This window comes from Melopsittacus undulatus, chromosome 1 (genome assembly GCF_012275295.1).
Source record: "Melopsittacus undulatus isolate bMelUnd1 chromosome 1, bMelUnd1.mat.Z, whole genome shotgun sequence".
Lineage (NCBI taxonomy): Eukaryota > Metazoa > Chordata > Aves > Psittaciformes > Psittaculidae > Melopsittacus > Melopsittacus undulatus.
This window is the reverse complement of record NC_047527.1, coordinates 22,624,636-22,640,064: the sequence shown is the minus strand read 5'-3', so window position 1 is coordinate 22,640,064 and position 15,429 is coordinate 22,624,636. Positions and strand designations below refer to the sequence as shown.

At 35.7% G+C, this 15,429-nt stretch overlaps 1 protein-coding gene across 1 annotated transcript in view; it reads right to left on the bottom strand.

Annotated features, from left to right (window-relative positions):
• STK3 (serine/threonine kinase 3) overlaps positions 1–15,429 on the bottom strand; it is a 125,074-nt gene that overhangs the window by 90,227 nt on the left and 19,418 nt on the right. The window contains exons 5-6 of the mRNA XM_005150885.4: positions 11,724–11,888; positions 11,167–11,334 (exon numbers count right to left, since the gene is read on the bottom strand). Coding sequence (XP_005150942.1) covers positions 11,167–11,334; positions 11,724–11,888 — 333 coding nt within the window. The remainder of the gene's footprint in view (positions 1–11,166; positions 11,335–11,723; positions 11,889–15,429) is intronic.

The window sequence follows — 15,429 nt, the reverse complement described above, 5'->3', positions numbered from 1 at the left end:
GTTCACAAACTACTGATTGTGTGTTACAGCTTTGTTTAAGTATTTAGTTAGTAAATTAAAAGGCAGAAAAGCAAGGCTGGTTTCATTCTTCCCTCAAACCAGGGTGGTCTATGGACAATTTCTGATACCGCTGGTGTTGCCAAGGAAACAAAATGAAAACAGGTGCCATCAAATACAAATTAAAGATTTAGTTCTATTTTAAACCACCATAAAGCAAAGTTTCCATAAACTTTTTAAGTGATACTACTACAAATTTGACAATACTTTATAACAAGAAAAGGATTATAAGTTGTCTTTAGACCATCAAGTTTTAACTGAAACAAATTTAGACTGATTGGCAACCCTTCCTTTAAATAAATAAATTTCTTCCATTAAATATGCATCATCCTCTTTAAAATGACATAGAGTACACTTTAAGGCTATGTAATATGAAGACAGAAACAGGGTACATACAGTCTCAATAAGCTTCTCCAGTCCACATTTTACCTTCCTTTTAATCTACACAAATTTTTAGATTTTTTAAAAAAGTAAATAACCAGTACAAGCTACATGTTCAAAAGTAGTCAGTAAGTAGCAGTAAAAGTTTAATATTTTCCTCCTAATCTGATTGTGATTTTCTCCCATATGATTAAAAATCATTTAAATATGCCTTTAACTAAATCACGAGTAAATACACTTTTTAAAAAGTGTTAATAACATCTTAAGAATTTGGTGATAATAGTAGTTAACTCTATAAAGTAGTTCTTCCAAATCAGCTAGCTAAAATTTAACATGTTTTCTGTCAGTGTAAGAAAAAAAAATGAACATATAATTCACTTCAATAAATAAACATTGATTCAAGCTTCCAAGGACCTCTTAAAATTATTTACTGAGTTATTTTTTGGCTTAATAAGACACTAGTCACATACAAAAATCCAAAAATACCTACCTCAATTAAAAGGAATACACAAATTCCCTCCTTTTCAATAAAGCCAGCTGCCAAACCTCTGGATAAAAATTAACCTTGTGTATTTTGTGTTAATGCTGGAATTTAAAAGATGATAGAAATAAAAAGAAGTAGAAGCGTCTGTAGTAAATATATATAGCTCTTAACTTAAAAGTTTTGAAACCTGCTGTATATTTTACAATATCCTGCAGGGTATTGTGGAATTTTTAGTAAAAGGAGTTCTCATAAATCTATCCATAAACACCTTGCTGAATAATTTCCCAAGTCCGTATTGTAAGTTGAAAAGAAGTTTAATAAATTCAGTATACACTGATGTACATGAATGACGGAAAGGCTTTTTCAAGTAAGAATGTAAAGTTAATAAAAAAGTTTTGTAACACTAAAATTGTGATTCTAGTTTTAATGCATCTTGATGATTTACTACCAACTGCCTATTTCAAATAAAATTTTCTTGAGATCTTCAAGTTGCCAAATAGTTTTCCTTTGCACTTTGATCTTTGTTTACAGTTTTACTAACATCACAAATGAGCAGATCTATAGTGATTTAAAACTTCTGAATGAGCTTTTTGGTGGAGATCTGTTTGCTTGTTTCTTTTTAATATTTGTCCAGGGAGAAAGCAGCCAGCTCAGCAGCAGAAAACAGCATTAACCTATGCTGTGCTAGGTTTGATGAATACATTCCTGGCTTTACCCACATTATCAGTTCTATCAAATAACCTTGAGCAATGGTTACACAGATGTAGGCCTTGATGCAACACTCAGTCAAGTCATCAAGAATCCTTCCATCAATTTCATGGTTTCATTCAGTCTCCATTTGCTGTTCCAACATCTTTGAAAAGTAATATTCCCAGGTCAAACATTTCCCTATTAAAACATCATTCAAATAAATGGGTAATATCACGGTAGGGTCCTTTTTTCAGATTAGCACTTCCAAGAATCTGAATCATACACAACAGATACACAGCATTACATGAAACTAACCAAGATCAAAATTCTTTTACAGTTATTTCAGTTAAAGTTTCAAGTTAACTCACTTGTGTGTAATTATGAAATTACAGTACTGATCCTCTGCTTACTTTGAAAATGATTAATCAAAGTCAGAGAAAACCAACCATCAACTGAAGTATGTTACAAATTTCCTATTCAGGGGTAAGTCTAAAAAGATGAACTAATTTAATTTAATTAAAACCTCATTTAGAAGCACAAAATAAATGTTTTCCATCTAATTCAAATTAAACTCCAATTTCAGTCCAAATTTCAAATATTCTCTGCTTCTGCTACTTTATTACACATGACAGATTAACATTTCCTTTTTGTGCACATTATACAACCAACAAACCTGATATCATTAAAAAAAATAAGGATTTATATTTTTTTACAGTAAAAAACACTATTTCTTCTACCAAAAAAAATCTAATGATATGAAAGAGCAAGGATGCCTTCACTAGCTACAGTAAAACATTAATGCTAGATTCTAACCACAAATATGTTTAACTGCAGTTTTACTGCGTGAACTTTCAAGCCATCTCTTCACAAAAGGGAAAAACAAGTTAGAGAGATGTAAGAACAAAAAAAGAGGAGCAGATAAGAAAAGCAATGCCTACAGGAAGACAATAATTACATACATCACATTGCAGACTTTTCAAAAGCTTTCATGTGGACAGGAATTAGGACCTTCTCATCCTCTGATTTAATCATCATACCCCAAGTAATCTAAAGCCTTCACGGTATATGTATCAATACTAATGTCATATCATTCTGTGCTGATTAGACAAATATGAATGAATGTGAAGCTGTATAAAGCACTGATTTTCTCTCATTAGTGAACTCTTCTTCCAGACTTCATACAGCTTCCTGTCTTCCCTCAGTAGTACCTTGAGCACTTCTAAAGCTGAACTCAAACTAATCCTATATGCCATTACCCTCACCTTTTACTTGCTTCTGCTCCTTACAGCCTACTCTCTGCCATTTTTCCTCTCTATGAAGAGCCAGATACTGACAAGGTAGTAGCTTGATTATAACAAATTAGATTATCAGGCCAGCTCTGCACCCCTTTGCAAATCTCTAAGGGGGAAATGGCCTACTGTATGTGTCCAGTCTTTTATGTGGTTCATACTTTCAAGAGTCCCCTAAACCAGGGAGATCTGTCAATCTTCTGTGGGAAGAGGGAGTACAGGCTCTTGATGAAGCAATGTGGCAAAAACCTCTTCAAAAACCTCCTTGGAATACTAACGAGAAATTTTTTTATCATCTGTAAGTTTTGCCAGATGACAAAACATTCTTGGTGGTGGTTTTTGTTGGATTTGGGATTTTTTCCCTCCTATCTTTCTTTCACAAAAGTATTAAAAAACCTCTCCTTTCCATAAGACATGGGTTAACATTAAGCATACAAACCCTCTGCACAGTAAGCTGTCAAGTCTTGGAAACTGGATGCTGCCATGCTAGCACAACACTCTCTATGAGGCTCAATACCTGTAACTGAATCTGGTGAAGTCAAGCAATGAAATACCAATTGCCATTTAACTAAATTAGTAAAGTATCACAGGCTTTATTTCATATGTTTTGCACCTGGATGCCTCTAAACTTGTCTTCAGTGTCCAGGACAACTCGCATACTATTTCTTTCACTTTGTTTATCTTTTCTGGATAAGCCATAGTTTGGCATTTAAGAACTTTCATTAAAATCCTATGCTAGGTATACTGAAAAATAGGAATAAATAATATTTCTGCATCACAAGAAACTAGACTATACCCCAGGTTGCCTGGGTTGACCTCCTCACTCATCAGAATATTCCCTGCTATTTCCTTTACAGCGAGCCTCTAGAAGGGCTGCTCATAAGCCAATAAGCAAATGAAATCCTTTCGAAATTCACTTCCTCCATGAAACTATGTTCAAAGGGTACTGTGCCTGTGTCTATGCCTAGCATTTTCACAAATAAGAGCCAACAGACAAAAACATCCAAAACCCCCCTACACACCTAAGTGAACAACAAGCATATTTTTAACTAAAGTCATAAACTATAACTAAGTTTGGAGATCCATATATATCTTGCAATAAAAGACAGAGAACACACGTGCCAGGATCTCTGCAGCTGTATGAGCAGTTTGCCCATAAGACACAAGCATGACTTTGACAAACAATCCTTTTTCCGCAGGACTGTAGTTTGCACTGGATATACCTAAAAACCAGCCCTTTTCACCTGGTAAAAATTACACTGCCACAATAGTAAAGAGTTGCTTAACTGTATTGCAGAAAAAAATTAAGTGTATTTCCTCAAGTTGTTACATATAACATCTTACAGAAAACTTGCTTTCACAGGCCTATTAAACAGCACTGACAAAATAAGCAACCAAGCCCAACTACATGCACTGTCACCTTAACTCACAAAAAGAGCAATTCTCACTTGAAGTACTGTGTGCAGTTCTGGTGCCCTCAATATACAAAGGACATGGAACTGTTGTAACAAGTACAGAGGAGGGCCATGAGGATGATCAGGGACTGGAGCACCTCCCATATGAAGACAGGCTGAGAAAGGTGTGGCTGTTCAGCCTGGAGAAGAGAAGGCTGCATGGAGACCTCATAGCAGCCTTCCAGTACCTGAAGGGGGCCTACAAGGATGCTGGAGAGGGACCCCTCACTAGGGACTGTAGTGACAGACTAGAGGTAATGGATTAAAACTTTAAACAGGGGAAGTTTAAATTGGATATAATGAAGAAGTTGTTTACTGTAAGGGTGGTGAGGCATTGGAATGGGTTGCCCAAGGAAGCTGTGAATGCTCCATCTCTGGCGCTGTTCAAGGCCAGGTTGGACAGAGCCTTGGGTGACATGGTTTAGTGGGAGGCATCCCTGTCCATGGCAGGGGGGCTGGAACTAGATGATCTTAAGGTCCTTTCCAACCCTAATTATTCTATGATTCTATCTAATATCTAGGTATCACATTTCTAGCAAGGTCTATGCAAATATCCATTTAGGTATGAACATCAGGTATTTTGCTCACAAAAAATGTAATACGCAGAGATCTACAAGTTCAAATGTACGCAATTACTTATTTTAACTTGCCCGACATTCATCATCTCTCAATTCCAAAAGCCCTGCTAGAAGGAGTCAAGTCATGAACACAGTGTTTGGAACTGGTCTGCACCTCACCAGGAACCATTCAGTTAAAGTGATCTGTTCACACTATAAATGCTGATCATTCTTCAAGGTTAAAAACAAAAAAAAAAAAAAAAAAGAAAATCTATGTTTGACAAGTTAAATAAATCTTGAATGAAAAAAAGCATTTGGCTTTTTTTATTTCAAAATGCACTGCTCAGAAGCACCTTATCTATTTGGAGGCTTTTTATTCATACAAAAAAAAACACCAGACAATGATTATTCACATTCTGATCAGAGCGGGTGGACAGGTGCTTACTGATTTGAAGTAGCAGCATACTTAAATGAGAATTTAAAGGTTTCATTTTAAGAACCCTTAAATAAAGTCATACTTCCACAGAGTTCAACCGCAAAACAAAGCTATTGAACAAAAAAAAAAAAAAACTACCAAGGATATAATATCCAGATCACCACTGCTATTAGCATAAGTGCAATTAGTATATGGTTTGAACCATATAATACTATTACTGTCTCACAGGAAAAATGCTACATAGCCTATTTCCATATGGAGTTACATTTCTCATGGTGATTTATGTGGAAAGTAGCTCCTATGACATTGGGGTTTTTTTATTTAAAAAAAAATCTATATAGAGAACATACTTTTATTTTCTATTAGACAAATACTGTCTGGTATTAACTGTGTGCCTTTTTTTTTTCCTTAACTAAAGTTGTAACATCTATTTGAAATTCTGGGTATAAATTGTACCACAGAGGCAACCATATTATGAAGTAACACCACCTCCAGCTGCATGCAACTGAAGGCCAGTGGAAGGAAGTTTAACCTGTGAAGTTTGGCTGTATCGTGCCAATAGCATTTAAAGGTGGGAAACCAAATGAGGTGGAGAAGGAGGGAGGCTTCACAGAGGCCCAAATACCTATGAAAGTTCTAGAACCCTGTCTCATTTTATTGATATGCCCAACTAGAAAAGTCCAAAAGGACAGGTAGAACAGGAGCAGCAGAGACTGGTTTTGCAATTACTTTAAGTCAACCTCAGCACCAATGTGGCTGATCCCCAAAAAGGGATGACCCAGTTCTCCTACTGGTTCCAGCCACATATTTTTGTCCTCACTCAGTTCAATCACCATATTAAAAGTACCAGTGAAAGCTACTTCTTGTTACTTAGTTAGTTTTCAGAGGGATCAATTTTCTGACCCAGTTCATCATGTGGCCACTTAAATGCTCACTCCAGCAGAAAGGGGTGATGAAAACACATGGCAACACGTAGGAATACCACCCTTCTGCACCCATCACCCGCATTTAGGTCTGTTTAAAGCAAACAAAAATTGCATTTAAAGCCTAGAGGTCCAAAGTTCTTCCAACAGCTCTTTGGGAAGTCTGCAGCAAGACATGCTTCTCCAAATTAAGACACTGATGTGATATTGTTATCTGAAGTCCCCACTTTAAACATACATTATAAATTACATACTTATAAATTTTATTATATATAATATTATATATTATTTACGTATTTAGAATGACTATGGCATTGTGTAAGCCAACATACACCAAAATCCTTTCCTGAGAAATCATATTTTTTAAGACAAGACATGTCACAATGGAAGATCCAGAGGAAGGGTAAGAAACTATTTTATTCTTTTAACTACATGCATTCTTACCAAAGAACTGGATGTGTTACGGTCACACATGATTTTTTCAAAACCTGAGGTTTAACTATTTTAAAATAATTTTATGTACAAAGACACTTAAAAGCACATCATATATTTAATTGTAAGGAACTATCATAATAGAGAATGCACAACAGAAGTATTTAATTATGACCTCCCTGAGGAATCACACTGAGACCTTCCATAGCTCACTATCATTCTTTCACAAGATTTTAAAGAGGTAGTAAAATAATAAACTGCAATGTACAATCAAAAATCCATATTTTAAATCTCTTTAAATATTAGCTCACTGTATCTAGAGGCAGCAGGCAAGATCTCAAGTTACAAATTAACAAAGATTGTCTCATAGAAAGTTCTTAAAAGCAAAAGGACTTTTAGAAGTTAACTCAAACTCTTTTCTAAAGATAAGCAAAAGCACTAAAATAAGAAAACCAGATAATATACTTCTACAAACCTACTCTAAATTAAGAGCAGTAATGCTGAGATAAGATAGATGAACTCTCAGGGAAAATAATAGAAATTGATTAGACAATTCCATCTGCTGGAAAGAAGAATTGCAAAAGTCACTACACAAAAAGACATCTGACATCTCTAGAAGCTGTTTTTCTTTTTCTCCTTTCCTCGCTTCTGGCATAAAAGGCATAGAGGAAATAATATTCTCAATGATTAAAAACTGGTCTCAACCAGACAGCGATGCTCAACATAACACCTTCCTTGGTTCTTACAGCTTTACACAGCAATAATTCTCACTTCAATCTCCAGTTTTAACGCAATATACTGAGAATAGAAAAAAATGGGAAATGGTAGATTGTTATAAGAAACATCGGGAATAAAAGGTTATTACAAACAGATTAGTCCAGGGTGGAAATGACACAGGCTAAGCAGGAGGCATGGATAATCTGGGTAAGTGCCATGGAAAAATAAATATCATGATTGGACTTCAGGCAAATGGAAGCAGTTCAAATTGGCTTCTTCCAATTCACTGCAGAACATGTGATGCCCACATGTCCACTTCCAACAAACCTTACCATAAAGAAACAAAGGCCAATACTGTGAAGTGTTGAAAAACACATCTACCACCAGCTTCTTCCATACCACAGCAATGTGAATTATTGCAGCTGCCTGATAAGCATGAAAGGAAAGAGTCTGGAGGTTTTTTGGCTCTTTTTTCTTGGGGGAAGGGAGGAACAGAGCTACCAGCATTCATTTAAAGCACACCAACCTGTCAGTGTGTTGACCTTGCAAAAAAGAACAAAGTTTTATAAAATGCAGATTGCAGTTTTACAGTTGGTCTGCAAGGCTCAGTGTATGGCTGTGGTCAAAGGCAGTAACTCCACTGAGCCCACCTCCCCTGTGTACATGCTCCTACAACAAGAAGTTCTATCAGGTTTCTATCAGGTTAATTTTTCAGAACATCAGTTCCTTAATCCAGCTCCATGCAAGGCCACAAAAATGCTAGTGTTTGCTTAACAGAAAGGTCAGGAACTCCTGACTAAGGACAGGCTGTCTCCGTAACCAGCAGCCCACACTTGAGTTGGCTTAAATTGATCATAAAAATCACAGCCTTGCAGCAATGAGTGATCATGTCATTGCATGAATACAAGGAAAAATCTTTAGTAAGGGTGATCCTAGAGAAAAGACCTAAAAAACAGACAGACATTCTTAAAGTTTAAGATTAGCCTTATGGTAAAGTGTTGTTAATCTCTTTGCGAATAAAAGACAAGTATCAGCAGCAGATGAGTTACGATCATGTAAAAACTTTGCAGCTTAAAATGTTCTTCCACCAGAAAGAACTCTCATATGACAAACTTGAGATCATGGCTTGATTAGCAAACACAGAAGGTATTTCAAAAAATGTTACAAATTTTTACCAACAAGCAAAATCACAACTATCACAGCAAAGCAGTGCCAATCTTTACTCTTCCATTAGAGATGAAAGGGAAAGAGTGAGACTTAGACAGATACTGCATGAAAAGGAAAGACTGAATAGAGCAGTTAATGGTTTGAATTAAATCCAGACAGTGGTAGGACATAAATACTTCATCACTACAGGCCAGCATACATGCTGCAGTCAGTGGGGGACACAGGAATGCAGCTGTTAAGACATATCACTGCAGCCTCAGAGTAGGAGATGGAGTCTTGCTCTAGAACCACAGTGAAGGCCCCATTAATTAGATCCCCTATAAATCCATAACTGCTCATCCCAGCAGAGCAATCAAAGGCAGATGCAAACACTGCTAGCCGCATTAAACCTTGCTACTGCACAAACTACTGCATCCAATGCCTGCTGGATAGGTTAAGTTACCCAGGTATGAGTGAATTTTGACTTACCAGCAAATTCCTTGCTATTTCTAGTGAGTGTATAACTGCATTTTAGAGCAACCTTGAAGATGCTGGTATTTGTTTCTCCTTTGCAACTACTTGAAAACACCCTTGTTTGATGAACACTCAGAAAATGCTTAAGTTTCACTTTTCATCATTAGCAAAAGCACAAAAGGCCTCTGACATCAAATATGTGAGGCATTCCATAATTCTTACGTGAACAAAGCATTACACTTACTGGACTGGCAAGTACCTTGACCTTTGGGCCTCAAACCAAGTATGACAACTGCAGGTTCTGCTGAACTTAGGTTTGCAGCAGAAAACAAGCGAAATAACATTGATGACACTTACAAAGCCAACTATACTAAAACATGAATACTTACACAGAAAAACATGCCTGTTTTTTCTTCCTCCCCCCTGTGAAATTCCATTTTGCACCCCCCACTTCTCATTCTTTCCCAGCTGAAACTAGCACAATTCTTTGGAGTAGCTAGCGTGTGGTTAAGCAGAGGAAGCTATGCTTGTTTGCATGGAATCTGCTGTTTCCTCTCTGCCAAAACACTTGTTTAAAGAAGTCATGTAATATTTCTATTAAGCTGTAAATGTAGTTGACAAGGAAATGGCCTACTGGCAGTGCATTACCTTTGTGGCAGTGCCAACCAGCCTACAGCAAAATAGCGCACATGGTAATTTCAACATGCATTCCCAAGTAACAAAATTGTGCCTTACATAAATACCACAGAACTCCAGCAACATCTAGAAAAAGCAATGAAAAATTGCCCAAGCTTTCATGCTTGCCTGATCAATTCTGTGTCATAACTAAAACAAAGTAGGAAAGCATCTACATATGTCCAAAAGTCTTGTGAAGCTATATCATATGACACTAGGAAAACTATTGCAACTTAAATCTGTGTATTTCTTGTTAACCACTGTAACAACTCACTAATAAAAATTAAGAAAAACTGTAGGTATCAAATATACAAAAGAGTACTAACTGCATACAAGCCCTTAAAAACCATAACGTAATTTATTAACAAGAACACATGTTCTATGTAATCCAGAATTGTTGTGTTAAACTACTTTGGCCTTTGATAGCATTCATTTGATTACAAGAATTAAACAGATGCACAAGCCTTCAAACTCAGTGACCTTTGATTTATAAGCAGCTATTATCAGGGAAAAATTTTTTCTACATATGACAACATAGTCCTCTCACCTTTCAACAGCTAGCGCAACTATATATAATGATGTTAAAATGAACTCAGATTTAATTAAGACATTTTCACTAAAAAAAAAAAAAAAAAACAGAAAACTAGCATGATTCAAATGTATTTAATTTGTAATCAATAGTTCGTAAAAATATTTTTAAATATTATTTCCTTTTAAATTAAATTCCCATCAACAAGCTTCAACAATACTTACATCTTTCTCAGCTTTCATCCGAGTATTTTCAGTTTGAATGATTATGTTAAAATTGTCAATTACACAGTAAAAAAATTATTCAGAAGTACTATGCTTTTATTCCAAAATTATGTAACATTTCTCACTGCAAAACACTCACTAGCTTTAACAGAGCTCCACACTGCCATAAAACTTCAAGAAACATCTCTGCTCAACAAAGCAAACAAACAAATCTAGAATGCAATAGCACTAAATACACTTGAACTCATATACGGATCACCTACAGTAATCATATATAACAGTAGCTTCTCTTTCAGTCATGGCTTCCTTACATTAAGATCCTGATATATAAGGCACCAGCAAAAGAAAACTTAATAAAATAATATAGTATGCATGCCATTTTTGCAACAAATCACAAAGATGGAAATCTGCTTTTTGCTCCAAGTACAGGTACAGTATGGAACAGGCTCTGTATGTTGCCTTCAAGTCAATTAAGCAATTCGAGCTTTAGTTCTCCCTCAAGTGGGAATAAAGGCATTCTGAAATCTTTCAGAAACGTGTTAAAACAAAGGCAAACTGCAGTAAATAAGAAGCAAGACAGCAAGTGAAAATCTTTAGTCTTAAAAATCTTTGTCCATAAACATCCAGTTTTATGATTCCAGTCTTAGGTTTTTGATTTTTTAATACAACAAACAGGAAACAGCACCACACACACTCACCCTCATTGGATGGATATCTGCATACGGAGGCTTTCCTTCAGCCATTTCTATTGAAGTGATACCAAGGGACCAGATGTCAGCCACACAGTTATAGCCAATTTCTTGTATTACTTCAGGAGCCATCCAAAATGGAGTTCCTATAACAGTATTACGTTTTGCCATTGTATCCTGTAATTATATTATTCATGCAATTAAAACAGTGATTCTTTTGATATTAATTCTATATTTAAAAGTTAAACTAGCCACCCAAAGGTCAAATGGTAGTGACTTCCAATTAAGACCAAAACGATTCGGCCCATCTGCATATAGAGGCTGAACAGATGACAATGACCATAAACCTCAAACAAAAGTTTAAAGTGGGCTCATCAGGCACTTAAAGTACACCAGGTTATAAAAAACTAAAAACTAAATAGCCTTATAATACATTAAATACTCATCACGATAAAGAATGTTAGCTGTACCACTAATCACTCTTTAGACACAACATTCAATGCATAACAAAACAACATGGTTAGGTGCACAGAAGCATTTAAATTTATCTTTCCGCAGGTACTTACTGTTAACTGGCCAGCCACACCAAAATCAGCTAATTTTGCATGTCCCTCAGTGTTAAGAAGGATATTTCCAGCCTTTATATCTCTATGTATTTTTCTCATAAAATGCAAGTATTCAAGTCCTTTAAGAGTAGATTTCAGAATAGTTGCAATTTCATCTTCTGTTAGCTGCAAGAAAACATAAAATGATTTTCAGGTATATACAGAGTCCATATATCTGAACTATTTAAAACATGATAATTTCATAATGTTTATTACAAATAATACTGACAACATACCTTAGGTATTTTTACACAGGAATACGCCCAGTATCTTTTACAATTCAAAACTCTGACCTAATAACTTGATCCATTACTGCTAGATTCTTACAAATCTATAGAGTCCAATTAGAGCAAGCAAGCTACAAAACTAGAGAAGGGACTGATTTATGCAGATCAGATGCCAGAATACGCAGTAGTAACTTTTGTCTGAAAGAGAACACTGTCAAACAATAGTTACTACTCTTTAGATGTTGACATCATTCATAAAGACTGCTGCACAGTTTCTATAACAAAAAACTAATACATTTGTCACTTAGATCATACATATTAAATGTCAAGTTAAGCATTACCTTCACAAAACAAAGGTAATGGTGGTCACCACTAGACTAGATAGCACATACCAGAACACTTCCCCAGAAAAAGAGATATAGCCCTTTCTCAACAGTGGAAGGCTGGAGCTATTCCTCAAATATCCATGCCCGTAAGTTCATTACACAGTTTGCCCAACATACTAGCACAGTTCTACATTGGAAAGAGATAAAAAGAACGTCATGTTATCTTTATTTCTCAAATTCCAACATATGAAATGCCTCCTACACCTACAATTAGTAGACAATTAGTAGTATCCAGCTTTTGTCCACCAGTTATTCGTAACCGCAGTACCATTAGTTTCTCATTGCCAGTAATTTGCAAATTAGAGTGGATGAATTAAGAGCTTCACCACCAAAAAAAAAAACAACCCCACACAAAAAAGCAAGGGATAAAGGTGATAAAGGAGTACAGAAAATAATCAAATAATTATCACAAAGCTTATGAAAAATATATTTGGCAGGGAGATAGCTTGCTAGTTATTATCTGCAGGAAAACAGCATGCACAAATACAAACACCCAAACTGTTCCCAACTAGTTTACAGAATTTTACTGGAGTTTCTCAAGTAAGATACTCTTTTTACAGATAGTGCCTTCATTTTATATGGAATGTAAGTAAATGCTAATTTTTGAAAATAAGTATTTCTCAATTTGCCTGTGCTCCATACTGACACAAAGCTGTAGAATTACATGCATACATATGTGCCCCAGTGACCATCCGCAAACCCTACTCAGCCCTGAAAACTAAGCCCCACCAACTAAGATGTCAGCATACTCTTATGCTGGAAGGTGCCAATAACTATTATCAGTTCATTTAACTGTAGACAATTACAGAAATGGCTAAGAATGGATTCCAAAGAGGTACTATGGGCTTTTTCTTACACCATTCTTTTTCCTGTTGACAAATGATGCAGAGAATTAATGCTCTCTGCACTTACAGGTTCATTTTAAATTACCTCCACTCAACAATTGCTAGATGATATCCTCATAGGAAAATACAATCAGACTGAATATATGAATCTTCAATTTCAGCCACAAATACCACATTTTTTAAAATATCTACCAACAATGTTGATTAGCTTGCTGTCTAGGCAAAGGTTTCCTGTTAGTCCTTAAGTGTAGATAACACACAAGCTATGTTATATCGTATTACAATTACACTATAAAAACTGTACAATTGAACCAACAAATCTTAACATAGCTGGCCCTAAATATATTTTATGAGACATGTCACATTTTAGTAAGCACAGCTACCACCATGTGAAGATAATGCAGTATGTCAGCCCATAACTTTCTAAGTAGTTGTGGTCTGTTCTGGTCTTCAAGAAAACATGTTCCTTTACATCACATTTACCAGTGCCTAATACTATCTTCTACAGCCATGTTGAATTTTTAAGAGGTTTCTTTATGCTCCTTACTGATAACATGGCTTTCAGTTACTTCTGAGAATTAAGGCAGAATACTTGAGGCTCTTTAGAACTTTAAAGTGCCCAAAATGAAAAGTACAGTTTGCACAGTTATACCCAGCTCTCCTTCATGTCATGTTTGCTGTTTACTCTTCTGTCAGGATGAACAGAAATATACTCTCAAATTAGTCAAGCAAATGAATACAAACTGAGAAACATAACTGCTAATTTGAATTGAAAATTAAAAAAAAATAAATTTGAAGAGAAATAAAATTGCAACAGGGATATTTATTGAATTCTCTACATGCATCACAAAGGAAACACTAGAACTCTTTAACCTGACTTCTTTAAGCAGACAAGACAAACTTCAGTTTTAAAGCTTAAGGAACACCTCAATGATTAACTAAATACCTATTATAAGTAAAGAAGTGGTATAGTCCAGGCAGTTCAAAATGCTTCTCTTATTTACTACTTTCATATATTGCAGAATTCATATATTATCGCAAATGATACAGTAAGCTGCAGATACCAACTAGCAACAGGGTCACAGACATTTCATTACCAGAGAAAATACAACGTGGAAGATAAAAATTTAATTAAAAAAAGCACTTTCTTTTCAGTTATCTGTTGCATAAACTACATGGACTACTAAATCATCAGCTACCACAGTTGCTTATCTTCATTACTCTACATCAGTGTAATAGGAACACAAATTCCTGAACAAGTGTTCTTAGAGAAACAGCTAAGAGTGAATCTTTTGCAGGTACTAGACCCTCTGAGAATACTTCTAAGATTTTCATCAACATTTATTCTAGAATACAAGCAAAAAAAAAAAAATCACACACAATTCATTCCATGTGATGCAATTTCTCAAGGAAATACAAAGAAACTATTCATGCAACTGAAACGCTGCTCAGTGATGGCACATCAACACTTTAACGTAAGAGCTAAGCAAATGAACTTGACACATTCTCAGAAATGCTAGAAACTGCAACATTGAGTACTCTAATTTGGCTGCAACACTAGGTTGCATATTTTCCCCTCTTTCTCTATTTTTCCAATCCTACACAGAAATTAAATTGAGCAACAGCAATTCCTTCCAGTTTCAGTTTTGAAAGCACTGGTACACATCCGCACCTCCCTCCAAAAAACACACTACTAAAAGCCCACAAGAAACAAGAAGCCCCACTCAGAGACACTCTAAGCCAACAAAATGACTCAACAGAAGGAAAAAATGATTAGTCAGCAAGATTATCTGTGCCTGGGCTGCTTATAATAAGTTTCAATTATTTAACAAGCAGGACCACTTCCCTATTCCAGCTTCTATCCAGTCTCATAAAACCTGGGCATGGAGCCCAAGGGCACAGTTACACATACATTTACTTGAACAGCAGTGCCAAGGATCCCTCATTTCACTGCAACCTATTGCAGTAATTCCCACTGTGTGTCAGTCCTTCCACTGAAAAACTGTGACCCTAGTTGAAAATAAAACTGTCTGCAAAATTATTTTTCCCAACAAATCAGTTCCTTGATTCAATTCATGGTACAGTCAACAAGGATGTAGCGGAGCAGGACCTGCTCAATTTGGCATTGCTTTCCAAATAAATTCATCTGTTGCTACGCACAAAAAGACCTAGTGACTTTTATAAACCTCTCTGTCTGCAGGCAGAGGAT